The sequence below is a fragment of the Archocentrus centrarchus genome, chromosome 3, assembly GCF_007364275.1.
Source record: "Archocentrus centrarchus isolate MPI-CPG fArcCen1 chromosome 3, fArcCen1, whole genome shotgun sequence".
In the NCBI taxonomy this organism is placed as follows: domain Eukaryota; kingdom Metazoa; phylum Chordata; class Actinopteri; order Cichliformes; family Cichlidae; genus Archocentrus; species Archocentrus centrarchus.
The window spans coordinates 22,602,523-22,625,107 of NC_044348.1; the positions used below are offsets into that span (position 1 = coordinate 22,602,523).

Here is a 22,585-nt window from a genome sequence, read left to right on the forward strand (position 1 = left end):
ATGGTGAGCTGCCTTTATCAAATAATTTGTTGGTTGATAATCTTACCACATAACTCAATCGACTGTATAATGACACATACAAAAGGAAAAAAAGTGAATAGAAGAAAAAGTGACAGCTAAGTAGACAAGAAAGAAAAAAGCAATGTACAAAGAAATGAAAATGCTTTCTCTCCTCTGATCTCTCCTATTGATGACATGCTTCCAATACCCACAGGCTTAATCCAATAAAGAAAGCCCAACTTAATCCAAACATTAAGCTCAGATATCAAATATTCTTTTCCTAATTTGATTTCATCAATATTTGTTTTCATCTGCAAACAGTGATGTGTTTGTTTGTATGGGCTGCAAGAGGAAATCATGGTGCTGGTGCAATAGAAAATAAGATATCTCTTTTGCATGAATGTGGACAACGAAACAGACAAACACACACGCTCACATAAGCAAACACATATACTTGAAACCAAGACCTCAGCCTCTAAATGTGTTATCTAGCTCAGGGATGAGCAGAAATGGAAATCAAACACGCCAAATAGAGCTCAGAGAAAATCAACAGAGACTGGAAACACACATAAAAATTGCGTACTAGAGACCCTTGATAACAATGACAACAGTGACCAAGGCAATGAACTAAATCAAATACAAAATCTAAATCAAACTCTAATAAAGTCATATTTATGAGTTTGACCCCATCAGAATATAGATTAGGAAGAGTCTTTATTGTCACTTTAAGTGAGTTTATAAGCACGGGAACAAAATCTAAAGATTAAATGTAAAATGTTTAATATCAACACCTCCTTTGTTTTCTGGCTAAAGGATGACTGGGGTTTACTTTCCTATCAGGCAAATCAAAGCATATTTTAATACATGCTAGTATCCACATCATATGATCAGAAAATCTATGCAAATCCCTCAAGATTCTTGGTAATTCACAGGGATTTTCTACCATAATACATTTTTTAAACAATTGCAGTTACAAATCAGGTTTTAACTTTCAGCATTTTCCCTACAAATGTTCAATTTTAACATGCAATGCCTATAAAGACTTGAAAGTTATTCTGGGAGTATATATGACAATGTAAGTTATGTATTGTCTGTGTTTATTTTTGCTTTTACACTGTCAAAAAAATTTAATGTCTCTATGGTATGCTATATGTGCATGACCATGTGAATGCACTGTATTTTTTGTTGTGTTGTGTTTGTGCTTAAGAAGGCACCCACCATGCTGTGGCTGTCAAGGTGAGCTAGCCTTAGCCGACAGAATGGGGGCACATTTACTTGTGCGTCTAGTTGTATCCATGTGTATTTCAGTGTGTTTATTTCATGCAATTTTAGGGGCAATATCTTCAAGAGGGAGAAATGCTGAAAAATTAAGTAGGGAACACACCATAATGAACACTTAGCAGGCAACAATAAAATTGTTTTAGAAGTTTTATGCCAACAGAGTTCACTTGTTTGTGTGAGTTGTTTTTCTTCTGATTTACCACTCTGTTACTAAGCAGAGCAACCTCTTTGCTGATTGATGACATCACCAGACTTAATCAGGAGGGCTATAGAGTGACATCATCACATCACCAGTCTGGGCTTTTACATCTGTCTCACTCTACTCATGCACACAGATGGGACCAAACCAACCACAACCACACACACACACACACACACACACACACACACACACACACACACACACACACACACACACACACACACACACACACACACTTGTTCTGCATCTTTTGGAGCTCACTGTGAAGTGTTAAAATGTATGCCAGTGTTAATTTAGTGAGCTGCACTTTCAGAGTCAAGCATCCTTGTGTGTGTGTGTGTGTGTGTGTGTGTGTACGTGTGTAAAGGTTCCCCATGACTGCTGAGACTCAACATTTGATTTGCTAAAAGGAGCAGGACACTTCTATTAATCAATATTTGCTGACTACTGGCTGCCTCTCTGGCTGATTGACTGGCTGTGTAGTTACTTGACTCACTGATTGGCTAACTAACAGACAGAAGGGCTAACTGCTTGACTGGTTGGCTAAATTTCTAAGTGAAAGCCGTTAAAAACATGTCCAAAAGAGAAAGGCAACAAGAGAAGAAGAATAGCTACAAAAAATTAGTTGCAGCTTTACTCTTTCAATGCTTTTTTGTGATATGCCAACGCTTGTACAGAGGCATATTGATGGCATATTGATGGATAAGGAGTCCATCAAACTGTTCCAATATCTAGAGCTCAATCTGGACTCACTAAATGCTGATTGTACACAGACAGACATAAGCAAAAAGAAAAAGAAATGGTCACTCCCTTCGAGGATGAGAGAAGAGGACTATGGGAGGGGATGGGGTTGAAAGATGAGGGTGACTTGATAATGAAGAGGTTAAGAATACCATAGAGAGAGAAGGTGGGAGGTCAGGTCATGGGAGGGGGAGAAAATGAGGGAGAAACAGAAAGAGACAGAGGGACAGCAAGAGAGAGAGAGAGAGAGCAAAAGGAGAAGGTCACAAAACAGTCTGGGGTGTGGGGGTGTGGGGGTATTTAGCCACTGGGTCAAAACAGTATTTGTTAAATGCGTTTTGGGAGTATCTAGGTTATACTACAGAGGGTTGAATTCAAAGACACCCCGAACTATTATGTGCCAATGTATTTGGCAACCCTGCTTTCCATTCTCATCCTATTTCCTGTTCTTTCCATGCATGTGTTATTTGGCACTTTTCTAGTCAGTTACTATAATATTTTTAGTATTTTTTAGAAGTTGGATGAAAAATATATTTTTTTCAATAATCACTGACACAGAACAACAGAAAAAAAAAACTAATTAAAAAATCAAAAATCTGTCAAGAATGAAATAAAGTCCATTAACACTTGCAATAAATTACAAAAGGGTAGGGTATAAGAATTAAAAATAACAAAAACAGTAAGACCTAACACTGATCCTTAAGGATCTTCATACGTAATATCTAGTAGAGATACCTAAAATATGTAAATAAGCCTAAAGAGGCTAATTTGCTGTAGTATTCATGTGTAAAACATAATTAATACTAAAAGAAAATTGTGTATGGTTGATATAGGTTGAACACCTTAACAAAAAAGAAGTAGAGGCACAAAGCACAGCTCAAGTACAACAGTGCAAAGACGCTATCACCTGGTAGCAAAAAATCTATGTTAAGTTTATGGGAATGTGATAAGAGTTGGACCTCAACTATGCTCGCGAAAGAGCATTCAACCCTTATGCTTATCTCCGAATCCATACAAGAGGAATAAACAGGAAAAAAGAGGAAAAAATAACAATGAAGAGACAGCAGTGAATGTTGAAGAAACAAAGAAAAGTATGCAGAAGAAGAAGCAAGAGGACTCCTCACCTGTTATCCCATCACCACCAGAGTCCAAACCCCTTCTCCTCTATCTCCATAAAGACCGATTAAATAAACGAACTGATGGCAAACCCCTCTTCACTTCCCATCCCCCATTTTTTTTAACAACTCAATCATGCTGTGTTACTGCTGGTACATAGACTGCTTATCCTGAGTGTCAAAATTGAAAGGGGAAAGAAAGAACGAGAGGGAGAAAGACTGTAAGAAAAGAAAGAGTAAGTTAGAGGAGATAGGGAACAAGAGAATAGTCGAGGGGACGTTGGGGGTGGCCCAAGAGCAATTTCTTTCTTGAATAAAGACAGAATAGGGGAGGTGGCTGTGGGAAAAAAAAAGCACTAATGGCAAGGCCTCTAGTTCTGTTAAAATAGACTGTGTTATAGGTTCTAGCTCTCATTCGTTGATTCATTCATTTGTTCCTTCCTTGCTCTTTCGTCAAGTCAAGTGCTCGCCTGTCTGTCTTGCTCTTTTGTGTTCGTGAGTCTAGATAAGAGCTGCTAGTATGACTGCCCGGTAGTCATTTAGCTATTATGGAAGGAGAGAGAGAGAGAGAGAAAGAAAAAGACAGAGAGAAAGAGAGTAAGAGGAAAGAAAAGAGGATGAAAAGACTAATTCTACTGACAGATAAATGGCTCATTTGAATGCCCTTTCTTTCTTTTAATTCACTCTCTCATTTGCTCCTGTTTAAATATTTGCTGTTCTTCTCCTGCTCTTCTCACCTGACTGCTCTTCGTTCCTTCTTCAAACACACACACACACACACACACACACACACACACACACACACTTGAAGATGACATGTAGCCTAATATGCAACTGGAGTTGTCTCTTTGAGAGCTATTAAAATGAGATCTTCTCTTTACTAATCCATATTATTGGACAGTAAGGCCTTTCACGCCCTCTGAATAATAACTTCTGATATTTCCACAAGCCCGCAGTTTTAGAGTGTGACGGTTTCCTGCTCATGTACTTTTGTGTGAAAATTTGTGCACACGTGGAGTCATTTGTCTGTGTGTTGTCACAGTTTGAATCAGCAAAAAGGCTTCTATTGCATGTCCGTGGTGATATATTTGCATCCATCTCTTTGAAACATGTGCATCTGTGAAGTACACATGTGTGATTCCTTGTGGGATAACCAGATACACGCAGTGTGTCTGAAACCTCATTTTCCTCTCCTAATGACATATCAAATGTTTGCATAAGGCCATATCAGTATGGAAATCAGCGTGCACACACACGTTAAGTCCTAGAATAAAAGAACCAATCAAAGAGATATGTGTGATATGTGTGTATATGTGTGTGTGTGTTGTCAAAAGTCTCTTAACATTGGGTGACTGTGTGTGTCAAACATGACACACACACTGACACACACAAACACACGTACCCTAGCCTTGTTATCCGGGGGCCTGTCTTGCAGGCAGCCTCTCTAACGCTGAGTGATGTTTAAATTAGTTTACAATTTAGGCTCCTCGCTATCCACAGACGGCTCTTAACTCAGTGTGTGTATGTGATGTGTTTTTCTGGGTGTGTTTGTGTGTGTGAGAGCGTAACAAATTGTTGCCAGTACGGCAGACATCTAATGACTTCAAATTAGCTGCCTGGCGCTCGCCTTGACACGTTGTTACCACTGTTAGCAGCCTTTGTGTGCGTGTACGGGTGTGTGCATGTGTGTGTGTGTGTATGCGGCACAGCGCAGCCATATCATGAAGCATAAATTGGCTTCACCTCCCCTCTCTCTGCCTCTGTCTTTTTTTTTCTTTGTCTCTCTGTCTCTCTCCATCAATTTGATTAAAAAAATTACTGTACCATGGAGAGCAAAGACTTGTGCATGTGTGTGTTTACATGTACAACCTGCACATAGTCTCTCACACACACACACACACACACACACACACACACACACACACACACACACACACACACACACACACACACACACACACACACACACAAAAGATGTGAAACAAGATGGCTGCAAAAAGGTTAACAGGTCTATCTGACTCTATTCTTTGCGTGCGTGTTTGTGTGTATGTGTGTGTAAAAGGCTGATAAAGAATGTTGAGGAGGCGTATTTCTTTCTGACAATCCTTTCCAACCTGAGTGAACAGTAGATCACGTTGTGTGTGGTCATGTATGCGCGTGCGTGTGAGTGTGAGTATTAGATAGGTGTTCAGCGTTGCAAACAGTGAGGATTTCATAAGGTGTTCACACACACACAGAAGATGAAGAGTTCTATCTTTCTCTGTGAGCAGTGGATTGCCTTCCTCGTTCATCTAATCACGCCATCTTCCCTCCTCCGCCAAGCAATCGTTGCGCTTCGCTCGCTTTATACAGAAAGATGCGCACACACACACACACGCACACACGCACACGCAAAGCACACATACACTAAACCCAGCAAAAAAAAACCTGCCTATCTTGGTCCACTCACTTGTAAAATGGGTAAGCAAAAATAAACACAAGCATGACTAAAAAACAACAAATTAAATCTACATTGCATACATGCCTGTGCCTACATTTGGGTTATTTTGTGCATGTATGCATTTTGTAGTATAGGCCCTGAGCACAGATCCTGCTACTGTATTGAAGCAGTACACAGCATAGTCCTGCTTGAAAACTTTCAAGCAAACTTTTCTTTGCTGAAACAAAAGCTAAATATTTTGTCCTAGTGCCTGTCTTGAATCATGTTTTAGTTCTAGTTTCATTTTCATTGTGAAAAACAGAATAAACGGATATCACTGTAGCTTTTGTTGACAAAATAATTGCTGGACCAGAGCTAAGGAATGAAGCAGAAAAGGGGAGGCAGTTTAGATGAAAGCATAGTATAGTGTTTAGGCTATATGCTGTTTTAAAAAAGAAACATGACATTTCAAAGACAAATACTTATTGCCCATACAGCAGCATATAGATTATTACACTAAAAAGAAGAGATGCATCTTTCCATTTCTCTTTCTCACTCTCTTCATCTTGTTTCACTCTTTCTCGCAGTTATTTTCACATTTATTGATATCATATACATATCATCTGAAGACTTAGAGATTGTTATTTAACACTGCTGACTTTATTGTTATAGATTTATGCAGCGTGACTGAGTGGTATTTATGTCTCTAATCTGTCTCTAATATGTCCCCCTCTATCCTTACAACTCCATATACTGAACAGAGACAACAGTAGTCTATTCTGTTACAATATTTCCTCTACAAGAATATTTCCGGCTGACAATGGGACTAGCCATCTCTCCTCTCTGCTTCACAGCTTTCTCACCAAGACCAAACAAGACTATAGTTTTTGTCTCTTTCCATCTTACAGCTTGTCTTCATTTTACCTTCTGTGGTTTGATGTATGCGTGATGTTTTGTTTTTTATTTACTATAGTTCTTGTTTTTGGCTCTGCCTTTATGTTAATTTTGTGATCTTGTAGCCCAGTTCCAAATTGTATCAGATTAAGTGAGAAAGGGGTTTAGTTTAAGAAGATTAAATTCTTAAATTCTTCACTTTTAGTAATGAAGCTGTGGATTCATACAGATGTTCTCTAGTCAAAGCAGAAATCACAGTGTAGACACATACTGACTATATGTGTACTGTATATGTATATATACTGCTCAAAGAAATTAAAGGAACACTTTGAAAACACAACAGATCTCAATGGGGGAAAAAAAAATATAAGAATGTGTTTGGAATAAAAGGATGCCACATCATTTGATGGAAATGAAAATATCAACCTACAGAGGGTTGAATTCAAAGCCACCCCGAACTATTATGTGCTGGGCTGCTTAATTTTGCTGAAAATTCATTGCAGCAACTCAAAATGGTACTCAGTAGTTTGTATCCCCCATGTGCTTGTATGCATGCCTGATGTTGGACATGCTCCTAATGAGACAACGGATGGTGTCCTGGGGGATCTCCTCCCACATTCAGACCAGGCCATCACTGAGCTCTTGGACAGTCTGAGGTGCAACCTAGGGGAGTCGGATGGAGTGAAACTTAATGTCCTATAGGTGGATGTAGGTCATGTGATGTAGGTCACGTGAGTCTGTGGGCCAGTGGTATCAATTCCTTCATCCTTCAGGTACTGCCTGCATACTCTCGCCACATGAGGCCAGGCATTATCATACACCAGGAGGAACCCAGGACCCATTGCACCAAGGATCTGACAGTGGGTCCATGGATTTCATCCCAATACTCGTTGCCTAGCCTATACAGGTCTGTGGGCCCTTCCACGGATATGCCTCTCCAGACCATCCCTGACCCACCACCAAACTGGTCATGCTGAGCAATGTTACAGGCAGCATAACATTCTCCACGGTTACTCCAGGCCCTTTCATGTCTGTCACCTGTGCTCAGGGTGAACCTGCTCTCACCTGTGAAAAGCACAAGGCACCAGTGGTGGACCTGCCAATTCTGGTATTCTATGGCAAATGCCAATCAGGCTCCACAGGGCCGGGCAGTGAGTACAGAGCCCACTAGAGGACTTCGGGCCGTCAAGCTGCCCTCATTAAATCTGTTTCTGATTGTTTGGTCAGAGACATTCACACCAGTTGCCTGCTATAGGTCATTTTGTAGGGCTCTGGCAATGCTCATCCCATTCCTCCTTCCACAAAGGAGCAGATACCAATCCTGCCAATGGGTTAAGGACCTTCGGAACTTCGATGGCCCTGTTCAGCTCTCCTAGAGTAACTGTCTGTCTCCTGGCATCTCCTTCATACTCTTGAGACTGTGCTGGAAAACACAGCAAACCTTCTGGCAACGGCACACATGAACGTGCCATCCTGGAAAAGTTTGATTACCTATGCAACCTCTGTAGGGTCCAGGTATCGCCTCATGTTACCAGTAGTGACACTGATCCTATCCAAAAAATGCAAAACTAGTGAAAAAACAGCGAGAAAAGATGAGGAGAAAAAAATGTCAGTGGCCTCCTTCTGTAAATTGATTAAAAAAGTGTTGCTTTTATTTATTTATTTTTTTGAGCAGTGTGTGTGTGTGTGTGTGTGTGTGTGTGTGTGTGTGTGTGTGTGTGTGTGTTGTGATGCTAGTGAGGCTTGGTCTTTCAGTAAAGTGATGAAGTCAATATTTCACACTGTGTGAGAGTAAGGACTAAGGGTAAATTCAGCACCTTTGCACCAAGTGTATTTACATGTACACAATGTAAGTGTGCTGAAACTACATCCAGAGAACCTGAGTCTAACCTCAGACTGTGCCAATTCACATGTGTGTTTGTTTATCTGTATGTATCTGTAGTGTATGTGCTGTATGTGTGTGTGTGAGTCTCAACATAGACTTAGGTCAAGTTTAGCGTGAGAGACAGGACTCAGCAGTTTTTTTTCTCCTACCTGGAATATGTTTAGCCCAACCAATGTTGACCACCAGTTCTCTGTCCGCCAAGTCACACAGCGTAGTCAGGGCCTTGATGTCGCTGTCTGGTACTGTTGGGTCAGGCATGGCATAAATCTTCTCTGGCTCGGCCACCAGCAGGTGAGAGACGATTTTGTTATCTGCAAGGCAGCCAAAGGCAACTGACATGACCACCAGACAAGGAGAAAGACACAGAGACAAAGAGATGGTGAATGTTTGCTGTGTTAGGCTACAAGCTATTCCACCCCAATCTGGTGCAAAAATATGAAACGTCATATGCAAATCTCTGATGATGGCCTGCTGGTAACACATATGTCTTAAGATATATCTAAGACAGACACACACAGTGGAGAAATTAAAGGAAAAATCTGAGCCTTTGCTACAATAAAGGAGATCCATTGGGTCTCTTATGCTAGGGGGTGCATTTTGCTGGCATTAGTTGGGTCAAATGCACCCACAGGGCACAAAAGGTCACTAAATTGTTCTATAAAATGATGTGACTCATATGCTGTGACCTTGCTGTCATGGGATTGGAACACAACTGAACACTTATTGACCAGCATGTTACATGGTGCTCTTTTTCCCTTTAATTTATCACCTGTCTGTATTCTCATATGCAGTAATAAGGCACCTGACATAAACACTAGACTAGGAGAAAGAAACAAAGATGCACTGCATGAAATTAACACACAGTTCTCAAATCGTCATGTTTGGAACTAAGAATTCTTTTAATAAAATTAAACCCATAAAGCTGTCAAACGGCACATTTCCTTCAAAAACACCAAAGACAGCAATGTACTGAGAACCAAAAGTCAAGTGCTCATCTGATCTGAAAAGCAGCTTTTACAGTTTAACATTTTAATGCTATTTCATAACAAACATGAAGTCACTATTTGGCAGGACCAAACATAAAAATGGATTATACAAAATAAAAGAAACAAGAAATGTTTACATATAGTTGATGCTCCAGCATATGGTTAAAGGCAATTACTGCCAGTTGATCCAAGATGCCCAAAACTGTTGTTTTGTAACACAGTCTTAAGAAGTTTCACTGACACATACAGCAGGGAAAGATAACACCGAAAGCCAAACAGCTCAGCCGGTAATGGTGACATGTGGTGATGAGACCTCTATGGCCCATTAGTAACAGACTGATACCCTGCTTCCAAATTAATCCACTGACTAATCAAGCATGGGAATAATAACAGAGGACAGAAGCGCAAGAATGAAGTGAAGGATAGAAAAAGAGAGCAAGATTAGCAATGAAAAAACAGGAGAAGATAGAAAGGTAGAAAGAGAGTCATGGACAGATTGCAAAAGACGGACAGGAGGAGTCCAGAGAGCGACAGCTAGATAGAGATAAACAGCAACAGAGAGTGAAACAGAGTTGTGGGGATGAGTTGTGTATTGATCTAATACTGTCCACCACCCCCAATTCTCTTACATACACCCACACATCCACAGTGTGTGTGTGTGTGTATACATATACTGCAGTATCTGTGGGTAAATCTTATTTAATGTTTCCCTAATTAGAATCAATGGAAGCCCATTTCCAAACCCTGGGCTATTGTTCTGTTCTCACACAATCAATGGGGACGCTGAAACTAGGGATTGGGCAACAGATAGATAGGCTGTGTGGGTGTATCTGTGAGAGAGACCGAGGGACAGAATGTGTGTGTATTGACTGTGTGTGTGTGAGAGAGAATGAACAAGAGAGATAAAGTACAAGTCTATATCAACCCTAATTTGTTTTTGTTTTTTTTGTTTTTTTAATGCGCAAATTTGTTTTTCAGTTGGACAGATTCATGTTAATAGAAATAATAGTAAATATTAAGTAAAAGATGTAAGGAATTTATACTGAATACATATTTTGTCCTGTATTTTCTTCCAAAATCTGATGTCTGATAAGAACAGTAACAAGACTAAAGAGTTAAATATAATTTAAACTGTTTTAGAAAAACTGGTGAGTAGCCTGCCAGGGAAGACAGATAGCTTTGTGTAAGCATACAGTACACACACACACACACACACACACACACACACACACACACACACACACACACACACACACACACACACACACACACACACATTATCCCATCATTTCAATGATTAGTAGTGCAAAAGTCCCAGTAAGCTGTCGTGCAGCCATTCAGCATATTGGCCTAGACCAGAATATGCTCCAGCTTTAAGCAAAATGGGCTTTGGGGACCAAGCTGCTAAACACTGCTCAATCTGCACTGCATGTGTGTGTGTGTGTGTGTGTGTGTGTGTCTTATGTGTGCAGGCAGACGGTTAGCTAGAGAGCTAACTCTAGTTTGATGTGGTTGCCAGATTGGATTTAATCCGGATTAGGGCTCTGGCTGGTCTCCCTCCCTCCTTCTCTCTCACCCCGCTTCCCTCCTCTCTCTCTGAGAAACTGCCTTATTGAGGTTCAGTCATTCTCCCTCTCTGTCTCTACCTGTCTCTCTGTCACTCTCACTCACTCTCTCCCTTGTTAATTCTAACTCATCAGGCTTTGGCTGTGGTTTTATTCTTTAAAAAGTGCAGCCAATCCAACCGGTGCTAAATGAATACCTTTATGGTGAAATATTACACATATAAAATGTTATGATCCCAAACTGGTAGCAGCAGAAACAGGGAAATAAACATGGTCCCAAACAGATGGGCTTCTCACTACTGTGTGTCTGCTGTGTATGTGTGAGTCTGTGTGCCTGCTGAAATGTTTTTACTGTCCAACTGTCTCCATTAGGACAGAAACTGATGGAAAAGCAGTTCTTTCCACTCTAAACAATGACTTCTGGTTCTTGCTTGAACAGTACCTGCTATGGTGACATATTTTGTTTAGGATTTCCCTTGTATGCTTGTCCACTGCACATCATTTTGTGTTTTTTTCCCATGTGCAACATCAGCTGCTCTGCACATGTATTTGTTAAAGACAGTGTGCACATGTCCTTGAGAATCACACATCAACCTTGTAGAGAAAAGCACTATTTTCCATGCTGTTAGTGGTCAGAGCTCATTTGTTTGCATGTGTGTGTTTTCTTACATGGTTTCTTGGGGGGTAGAGCCAGCTGCGGGTTCAGGTACGGGCTGTTGTCTGCATCTATCCGGCGTTTATACTTCTGCCTTCCACCACGAACCCTGTCCAGACGAACACCTGAGAATTGACAGAGGAAAGTATGTATCAACATAGTGTGCATTACGTAAAAACAAAGACTTGAACTTTTTTGACTAGTTAATGAATAAAAGCAGAGTAGCAATTAAAAGAGATGAGAAGCGTGGAATGAAAAAGGTCAGGGTGTGTGTGCATGTATGTGTTAAGTGTCCACTTGTTCACCCTTATGTTATTCTTAGGCTCAGTAAACTCACTTTTTCCTTTTCTTTTACAACAAGACTAATTTATAGATGTCATTTTAATAGAAGGCCTCTCTTGCTCACTTTGTCTATCAGGCTTTCTGATTCTTTTACTGTCTCTTGCCCAATCTTGGTCTCTCTGTATTGCTGTCTCCCTCTCTGTCTCGTTAATTAATTGACACAAAGGAGTCCTAATTTAATTAGACCTATCTCTCAGGGGATTGGATGTTACCGTGGTTACCACTTAAAGATGGATAAGAAAGACAGAGGTGTCATGTACCCTGGAGGAGGAGAGTGGAGGAAAGGAGAGGAGAAAAAAGGAAAGGAAAGGATAAGAGGGCTTAAGGGGATGTCAAATCTTTAGGTAAGCCAAAGCTACTGCTATTAAACAATGAAATCAGTAACTTTTGGAGGAAATGCAAAATTAATTACTAGAATGGCTACAGAATGAGATTAAAAAAATTAGCAATCAGACTTTTTATATAATAATTTTAATTCAAGATTTTAAAGCAACTACTATGTATACGTCTGTGTAGGTTCTCAGTTATCCAGGTCATAGTACTCTCTGGAGCTTGAAAAATATATATACAACTATATATACAACCTTCCATCCATCCAATTCAAGCTGCAGGTTCCAATGTCAGTAATACAAGACAAAATAATGTCAAGGCAATAATGCTTAAAAAAAAAAAAAGACATTTAAACCATCCACCACTGAGAAATCATCTTAACAAATAAACATTACATAGAAAAAAGTTATCCCAATGTGGAACTAAAAGACTGACTGCCAGGGTCATCTAAGACTTACAAACTAAAAACTGCCGGTGCTGACCATTTGTAATAACATCCACATGGAAAATGTAAAAATGAGAAGGTGGAGAAAGCATTTTAACATGTGTAATTTAAATAACTTAAAAAATGGTTTCTGGTTTTATGACCATTCAAAGCTAATTGTCATTTTCAAAGTTATGAAGTAGTGCATTTAAAGCAGCAAAGATTTGCTTCAGGTCCACAGTTGGAGGGAGAGAGAGAGAGAGAGAAGAAAAGATGGAAAGGAAGGCACTACGGGTGTGAAAGCAAGAGAGAGATTTGCTCACACAGAGAGGTTTAAATCCTCTGAAAAATGTGCTGACCAGATTCATGACAACAAACCTAAGAGATTTAACAGAAAGACTTCTATTGGCAGCAGGAGAAAAATGTCAGGGAGCATCTTTGTGCATTTGTAAGTAGATATGTTCTCATGTTTTCTTTGATTGTTTTAATGTGTACATTTTGAAGATTGCTTTTATTTCGAACATATTATAGTGGAGTGAAAGTACATGGAAATATATTCATTTAGCAATCTGTAAAGAGCTCAGGCAGTCATCAAACCAGTGAACTGAACGTTACACGCATCTGTGTGTATGTGTGAAAGTGCCTGAGACAGAGACAGGTAGACAGAAGGGCTGACAGTCCAGGTACAGTGGGGGGGCCAGTGTCAGCAAACGGTCAAGAGACTCTTAACACCAGGGGGTACAAACCACTCACACACCCACTATTTGCTTTTTCTAGCACATACACACTTACACTCCCTAACCCACACACCCATGTTGTGTTTAGGTAAGTCCAGACTAGCAGCTTTCTCAGTCGCTACCTGCATCAGTGGTTTGTCAGAAAATGGGGTGACAGAGAGAGAACAGAAACAGAGGACAGGGAAAATGGATATGATACGATGAGAGGGACAGCTAAAGACTAAATGAAACAAATGGGAAATAAAACAAGCATGTGGAGTCAGGGCTTTAAAGCTTAGAGGTTACAGATTCATAGTATAATGACATATATTCAAACAGACTCAAAGTAAATTATGTTTGATGCATCTCTATCTGTGTGTCTATTTATGATACACCCATAACTCCTGCCCAGTCAAATGTTATACCAATCTGTAAAGCAAGCCACCACAAAGTACAGCAGTGGCACAACTAGCCATGTTACTAATTTAAGAAGGCAGCATGATATCAAAACAGAAGAAAACAGTGCTAACCATAATGTTGCTCATGGGAGCAGTTAAACTGCTGGCAACTAATATGGCACCTTCCAAGTGAATCATGTCCTTTCTTGTCAAGAACGGTAACCAAAAGTAATAAGCCTTAATAATTTCTGCCCAGAATTGTGTCATTAGATAGTAAAGTTGGATTCTAAAAGATTAAAAATAAAAACACACACACACTGGGGCATTTTGCTTTGTGAATGTATTTACATCACAGTAATAAATGTTTTATTTTAATGTAAAACTACACTAAAAAAAAAAAAATACCAGGTTGCAAGTTCACATAATAAATTCCAATATTTGAAGCAAAGGAGGACTTTTTTTATGCTAAATGTAACACAGACTGGAAGAAGCTGCTAGTCTAGTCAGCGTCAATTACACAAAAATAAAAATGGCAATGACATTTACCTTAAAAAAGGCAGGACAAAAACCTACAAACATACACACCTTTTTTCAAACCCAAACTTTCACACCACTTTCTGAGGCTCACTGAGGCTTTTTCCTCTAGCACATAATATAAACTCTTACATGCAGACTCTTAAATTTACTCTTTCTCTTTCCCATATACCTAAAAGACCCAGTGCTGGGCTAAGCTCACTTCATAAAGAGCCCGCTCTAACTACCTCATCTATTTTCCACCAAATTAACTCTCTCTCAGCACTGATTAATGATCAAATCTAAATGAATCAAATTAAAAATTGAAAATTATATTTCCAAAGCCCACAAAAGAGAGACAGGAGGAAGCCAGGGGAAGAGTGAGAGTGGGCTACCTCCTTTTAACAAATGAGCCTTCAAATCATAAAGAATGGGCAAGAGGGAAGAAGAGGAAAGAAAATGTGGGGAGGGGACAAGAGGAAAAGAGCAGAGGGAAAAGAGGAAGAAAGGCAGAGCGAAAGTAAATTTAGGGATCAGAAAAATTTAATGCATAAAGAAGAAAAAGAAAGGGGCAAGGGCATGGAAGAACGGTGTAAGGGGAAGTGGGGGGGAAATGGAGTTAAACATCTGAATAAATAAATGATAAATACATTAAGAGAAGATTATTACAAAATAATGTAGCAAAGGGGGAACAGATAGAAAAGAGTAGATTACAGGCTGTGATATTGCAGGAGAAGGAGAGAGGTAAGCTTTAATATATTAACAGTGCACCTCAGTCAACTACTTCTACACAACTGCACACTCAAACACACAAATAAACATCTAGCAAATGCCACAATTTTTGTGCTTCAAAAAAAACACATCTTTTACGTATGTAAGAAACATATGAAACTGCATCGTTAATATTGTGTATTTTACCTGTTCAAAAATGTTAACATAGTGTTTTCTCACACCCTGATTGTACCCCTTTTGTCATATTCTGCGCACACAGTCATACATACACCCCCCCACTCACTGACAGTGATGAAGGTGAATCATTCCTATCGTGGGAATATTGCTGTCTGTCAATAGCACGATCTGCACTGATCACATCAGCATAGATTTTTACACTGCACCGGCGTCACTCTGTGTCAGCGAATGTGTGTGTGTTCTTGAACAGTTGAAGGATTACAAGGGAAATGCCTCTGACATCTAAGTGTGAATGCAAGAGGAAGACGGAGGAAAAGACAAAAGAGGATGGACGGAAAAACACAATGTGGATTGATTTCAGATGATCAATGTCATGATAAGAGAATGAAAGAAGGAAAAGAAGTGAGAGGTACAGGAGAGAGTGAAGAGAGGAGTAGATAGACAAATAAAATACATGGATTTTGGTTGGTCACAGCAAAGAGAAAGAGGCACGTGGGGGGGGCATAAAAATGGTTGAGGCAAGGAAACTGGGCAAGCATAGTATAGAGTGAGAGAGGGTGCAGTTAATTTAAAGCTGTAACCTTTCTCCCTGCTTAAACTAGTTTTATACAACATGTTCCTGTTCGGTTGTGTGTGTTAAACTAGATTTTCCTATGTAGGTTTAAGAACTAGTGGGTGAGTGGATTGGGAAAGACACCAGACCTGTTAGATCTAGTGTATGTTTCAAAATGCGATATATATGATCGGGGACCTGGCAAGTCCTCAAAATGTTTTAGGAATATAAACAGGTTTAAGCCTAAGCCTTAAACTCTATGAGATATGGCAAAACAAGTAGTGCTTATTATCAGGATAGCTTAAGTCCAAAGGAAATGAAAAAAACTGTCATCACACTATTTTTATTATCACTATACAAGCTACAGGTGAAAATTGGGTTACAATGTAATTTCACATTGCTGTCGGGGTCAAGATCTGTGATGTTTCTGGAGGTTATGACGCTCAAGTTAACAAACAAAAACAAAACAAAAAAAGCAAGAAAAGAACAATCAGAGTTAATGAAAGAAAAATAAAGAAGCAGTTTGGAGGGGGCGAAAAGCAGGAGGAAAGTGTGTGCAGTGATGTTTGTTTTGACCAGAACAGATCAGAAGAGCACCGCCCAAGGCAGTGGACAGGTGGCTGTCACTGGTGTGTGAATTTGTGAGTGCATTTGAGTTCGAGTGAGATCCCTAAAACAGGGTGCCTTTTTTTTGTTTTTTGTTTTTATCTGTTCACATCTTCTGTTATTAGTAGTAGTTTCTTACCTCCTCTTACATAAATAGCTTTTTCCTTGACAGTTGGACACTAAAACACACAACCACAGCCTTACTCTTTCGTGTCTTATTCATTGAATGTGTTTCTGGATTCAGTTTCTGCCTCCTCTCCTCTCCTCTCCTCTCCTCTCCTCTCCTCTCCTCTCCTCTCCTCTCCTCTCCTCTCCTCTCCTCTCCTCTCCTCTCTTAACCACATGCAAGAGCATTACTGCTTCATTACTGCACACAAGTGTGAGTAATTACAGTATTCGAAGGTGGTTGGTGAGTGTGTGGAGCTGCTGGGTGATTTTGAGACATTTGGATTGTGTTTTTCATATATTTTTTTATCTTTATATCCTGTCCTTGCTGAGAAGGTAAGAGAAGCTTATCTTTGATGATTTGTTTTTGCTTTGATTTAATTTTGCCTTCAATGCAAAACACCATATCTGGTGTCTCCCACTTCATCCCTAATGAACTTCCGGAAAAAGAGCATACCCTCTTTGAAATCATTGTTAGCAGGTTCAGAGCAGTTCATCTCGGCTGCAAAGATGCCAGATTACAGCGCTCAGTCTCTCTGGAGGCAGGTGTTCAAGTACCTGAATGACCCTTCACAGATTCTGGAGGTATCTTTCAAAGTTATATATGAAAATGCCTTATACATTGTTAATGCAACCTTGGGCAGCACGAAATGTTTTGAATGCGGTGATGTTGGACACAAATGTTCATCCTGTCTGCACAAAGAGTAGGGATTGGCAGTGGTACAGGTGAGCAACAAGTTCAGGCTAGTGGCTCAGGTGAGCAGCAGCAGGCTGTGGATGGTGGTGCCAGTGACAAGGCTGCAGGCAGTAAATGCAGATGAGCAGCAGGCTGTGGGTAGCAACCCAAATAAATGGTGGGGGATGCAATCGGCACCCAAAAACTGAAAAATGCTCAAAGTGGGGAACCTGTCCTTGATCTAAAAAGCACCAGGCAAGGATGTCCTCTACCTGGGATGCTGTATGCTCTGGCCATTGAACGCCTCCTTAAACTAACTAAGGTCTCACAGGATCAACCTTTGCAGGCGAAGTAATAAAGACAGTGAGCTTGTCAGCATAGATGACACGACAGTCTTTATAATGGGCAAAATGAACAGAAACTGGCACTACAAGAAAAATCATCTACAACTAAGGTCAACTGTCAACTGAATACTCAGTATTCAGAGAATCCTCATAACAGTTGGTCTAACAAAGCTGGTGGGTCTGAGGTCAGCAGGGCAGTGGAAAACTGCTGCCGGGCTGGAGTGAGATTTCTGCGACTTCTGCAGAAGCTGCTGAAAGAAGTTATGAATGGTCTTCCTGATCTCTTTGGGGAGGCAATGGGGACTTGTTCTTCAGGTGACCAATTGATCTCGTTGCCTGATTTTCCATTATTGGCCATTTGTTTTGCAGTGGAGGAACAGGATGAGGAAAAAAAGATCACTGCTATCTTTTCAAACACCTGAACTGTGTGAACTGTCTGAGATGTTGAAGAAGGCTCTGTACGCTGTGGCTGAGAAAGTCTTCAACAAAGCTTCATTGGCTGGTGTCCAGGAGTCGAGGTGGTTTGGTGTATTGGCACCAGGGTCATCTTTTCAAATCACCCATAGAGAAATGCAGTGCAAATCGCCAGTGGAGAGTGGTGAATGGAGCAGACATTCAGATCCAAGAGCAAGAAGTCAGACTAGCTCCCCTTTTATTTATTTTTTTATTTATTTTTTTGCTACAGCAGTGGCTCAATAGTTTAGGGGTAATTTTAGAAGACAGTCTTTTTATTTTTGGTCCAAAGTACTCTGCAGTGGAGTGTCGGAAGGTGTACCTGGTTAACTTTCTAATAGGTCAGGCTAAGATAAGCACGTGGCTCACTAGGAGAAATCAATGCCACACTTACATTCAGAGAATCTGTGTGTTATTAAGAATTTGTTTCTGTTTGGGGAGTCAGTGTTGTCCTGTGCACTGTAACTGGAAAAAAAAAGTCACACTATATGTCAAATATATATTATTTTTTCCTCTTGTAAATGAAAAGTTGAACCAATAAAGGATGGTTAAAGGTCTCTCCTCACCTCTCCCTCTCTTTTCCTCAGAAAGAAAGTGTATGTGAAAGAAAGCAGACCACTTAGGCAGATCTCTCGTCACACCATTTCCATTATCGCTCCTTTCTAGCTGGGATGCAACTAGATGCCACTTGCACACACAAGCACTCACACACACTCATGGAGGACAGACGCTTCAGGGCCAGATTTAGCTACAAGTTTCCCAAGGGGGAACACCAGACGCCACCAGTTGTCTGGCACTCCCCTCCTTTGTTTCCCCTCTCTTCTTGTTTCCTTCCCTCTCTCCCATCATCCACTCTCTGCATCTCTACTTATCCTCTACTTTCATTTTTTTCTCTTATATATAATATAATCCTATCTATTCACTGACCCTCAAACCGCTCATGGTCATTTCATAATTTTTTTTTAACCTTTTTAATCACTTGCATCTTTCAAGGAATGAGTCTTTGTTTTTTTAAAGAATGAAATGATCTTCATGTTTAGAATGTTTATCAGCGTATTGTCTTCATCACAGTGTGTATGAATGCACGTGTGTCGAGTGATGAAATTGGACAGCAGCAGTCAAGATCATTGAGCTGTGAGGGGAGTTATGATGCACACTACACCAGCTGCATATACACACCAAACACACCCTCACAGACTGGGGCCTTCCACCCGATCTCCCTCATTAGGTCTTAGGGGCCATGGGGAGCATGGCCAAAGTTGGCTCAGACTGTTAATGTGTGTGCATATATGTGCATGTGTGGGGCATTGTGCCAAGGTTTATATTTGCAGTCTGTGGACTTGTCCCTCTAGTAGTCTACCATCTGAATCCAGCTTGCTGTTAATGGCATTATAGAAATGGAGGCTTTCGTTTTGGATTCAACACATTCTGTCTGTTTAGCTGCGATTCATCAGATGTGGCATCATCAAAGCTGCTGTTGTAAGGGAGCAAACCTGTCAGTATGAGCATATGTACAGTATACACGCCTACTGAATATTGCTGGCTCCTGGGTTGTGTGTCTCTGCCAAAGCTTTTAATGTTCAAATGCTTGATCTGTGTTTTGTTGTCCGTGATAATTCTATGCATTACTGCTGACGTTGAATGTATTATTTCTGTCTTGCCTTGTGCACAGATGGTAAGAACTGACAGTGACATTGTTATTGCTGATGCTCGTTTATAGATTTATTTTTAAAATGGCATTTCAATAAAATAAAATCTTGTGAGATTGGCATTTGTTAAAAATCTCTTTCAACCCTCTCCAGTTTTTTATCTTTTTAATTATGAACTTTTTACCTGCTATCACACCTTCATTCTCACTACCCCTCCCTTCTTGCTAGGCAGATTTAAGTCCCGCCCCATGACCTTTTGGTCTTCAGCTGACGCATCATTATGACCTCATTAAAAATGGACAGACAGCCATTGCCAGAGGGGTAGTTCTCATAATATAACCAAGCCATTTAATTGCCTTGCTCCAGAAATTAGCTGCTACATATTGGTGGGTGGGTGCCCTGTATTTGTTCCTTCCTTCAGTTTATCCCCTGCTCGCTTACTCCTCTTGCCTCCTCTCGCCCTCACAGCAGTGGCTGAGAAAATCCAATATTTCAAATGGACAAGTGTGAGTGTATTCACATGACCAGGTGTGTGTTTAAGAGAACATGTAAAGAAAGAACTCAACTCTGAGTTGGTTTACTGACCCTCTGGCCTCTTGTTCTCCCCCTCTTTCTCAATCTCTCACAAACACACACACACTTCCTTCCTGCCTCACTTGCTCTTCATCTCACCCTCTCTGTCTCCCAAGGCGACAAAGCTAATTTGAGGCAGATCTTGCCCTAAGGGGTAAACTACAGCGTCCACACACACAGACAGACACACACTACTGCATGTTCTCCTGCCCACTCCACCCTTACCACTTTATCTTCACCTTTCTCCCGTGAGCTTGCCCCTGACAACCACAGTTAGCCCTGATACTAACTGATCTAGCCACTTACCATTATTATCTATGCAGTTTTGCACTAACACTGCTTACAACCAGAAGGGCAGTATGACACACAGTAGGTAATGTTTCTAAATTAGTGGGGGTGTTATTTGTGTGTAAACTAGATTGACTGTTCGATTTAGTGAGATGCTTAATCGGAGAGTTTGACAATCATTTGCACACTGGTCTGTACATATTTCTAGCCAATGTAAAATGATGAGAAGATGCACTAGACTTCTAAAAAATGTGCATCACTTAAGAAACTCTTTAACAAACTCAGCTTTTTTGGAAACAAAGCAAAAAATAACATAAATATTTACATATTCACAAGGTTTCACAAAAGGAAAAAAGTTTTCTTTTACAGTTTAGCAATCAAAAATATGACCTTTTTTTGTTTCTGATATTGTATGAGAAATATTTTATGGGAATGGGTCATGATGGGTTTAATTTCTCGGCCAAATTAGCAAAGAAAAAAAAATCAAGTGGATGTTGGCATGATTCATGGATTCTTTAAAATGACAATAATTTGTATATTTTAACTGAACACCTCCAGCAGAATAAAGCTAAGGTGGAAGGAAAATATTCAGTTCTTTTATACAGCTGTTGATCATTTCAAATTTCCCAAGGGTTCAAAAGGAATTAAAACATGGAAATAGAGGGAAATGGATGTATCAATTTTCCAAATGACTTTTAGTCATATGTAGACCGGGAACCCCTGTATTAAATTTACACATTGCACAACAAATGGGGTGGCTGTGGTCTGTCATGTTGATGTATAGATATGTGGGCCAATGTGTGTGTGCATGATATATATGTATAGAGTACAGAAGCAGAGGCAACAAAAGGCAGCTATCTGTTTGTCTGCTTGGGACAGAAAAACACAGACACAATGTCCCTCGGCTACTTATAGCACATTCCTTTACAATAAAATGAGCAGTTCTCTTTGAGACTTAAGTACTTGAGCATGTCAGCATCTCTAGTTTTGTTTCCTCCAGATTCAAATATCTACACAAAATCTGTGTTAAAAAAAATAAAAATGTTGTTTTAATAGTGAAATATTAATGTAAATACTCCCTTGCACATAAAGTGCTTTGTGCGACTTTTGAGACAAGGGTAATGCGGTTTCTGTGTCAAGCAGGAGGATGCAGTCTCAGCTGTGTAAACTGGTGAAGCTGCCAATAATACATGCTATTACACGTGTGTGTGTGTTTGTGGCCACATACACATACTCGAGACAAAACAGGAGATGAGACATAGGTTCTGCCTATGTCAGATCGACTGGGAGAACAAACGCTACGACAGCAGCTTGTTGGGAGAGTGTGTGTGTGTGTGTGTGTTTGTGTGTCTCTTTCTGTGAGTGTATGTGAGAGAAAGAAAGAGAGAGAGGCAGAGATAAGCATACTTCAACACTGAATAGAAACTTGGGTAGCTGGCAGTGAGTGAGAGAGACTCACTGTGAAAAGTTTTATTTATCTCTTTAGTTTGCAAAATTAAGAGAAATAATATATGTTTTACTTTTGCACTTTTACTACTTTATTATTTATGTGGGGTCTTTATATACAATAAAGACAATGTTCTTTTGAAGTACCACAATACACTCAAAGTCAGATTTTTATGTATGCAGTTATATTTTCATACTTCTTTAAATTTAGTGCCATGCCTGGTAATTTGATCTTCGGGCTGTCAAGATGTAAATCAACAGAACATTTGTACAGAAAGCTGAATGCTGTGTCATGCTTTTGTTTTCTTTCTAAAACAATTTACATCAAACTGTAACGGTTTCACATTATGATGTCTGAATTGATAAAAACCAGCAGATATGAACAATATGGTCCTGACAGGATACAAAAAAAAAAAAAAAGAACAGCGAATGAAGAGGACAATGGATGAAAGACATG

General features: G+C 40.0%; 1 protein-coding gene across 4 annotated transcripts in view; it reads right to left on the minus strand.

Moving 5' to 3' along the window:
- The window catches only part of esrrga (estrogen-related receptor gamma a), a 79,126-nt gene that overhangs the window by 25,064 nt on the left and 31,477 nt on the right, over positions 1-22,585 (minus strand). For 2 of the 4 annotated variants that reach the window (XM_030722465.1, XM_030722464.1), the window contains exons 5-6: positions 11,758-11,868; positions 8,687-8,848 (exon numbers count right to left, since the gene is read on the minus strand). In XM_030722465.1, coding sequence (XP_030578325.1) covers positions 8,687-8,848; positions 11,758-11,868 — 273 coding nt within the window. Of the gene's footprint in view, positions 1-8,686; positions 8,870-11,757; positions 11,869-22,585 lie in introns of all 4 variants that reach the window. The other 2 variants (XM_030722458.1, XM_030722448.1) reach the window with 1 other exon arrangement.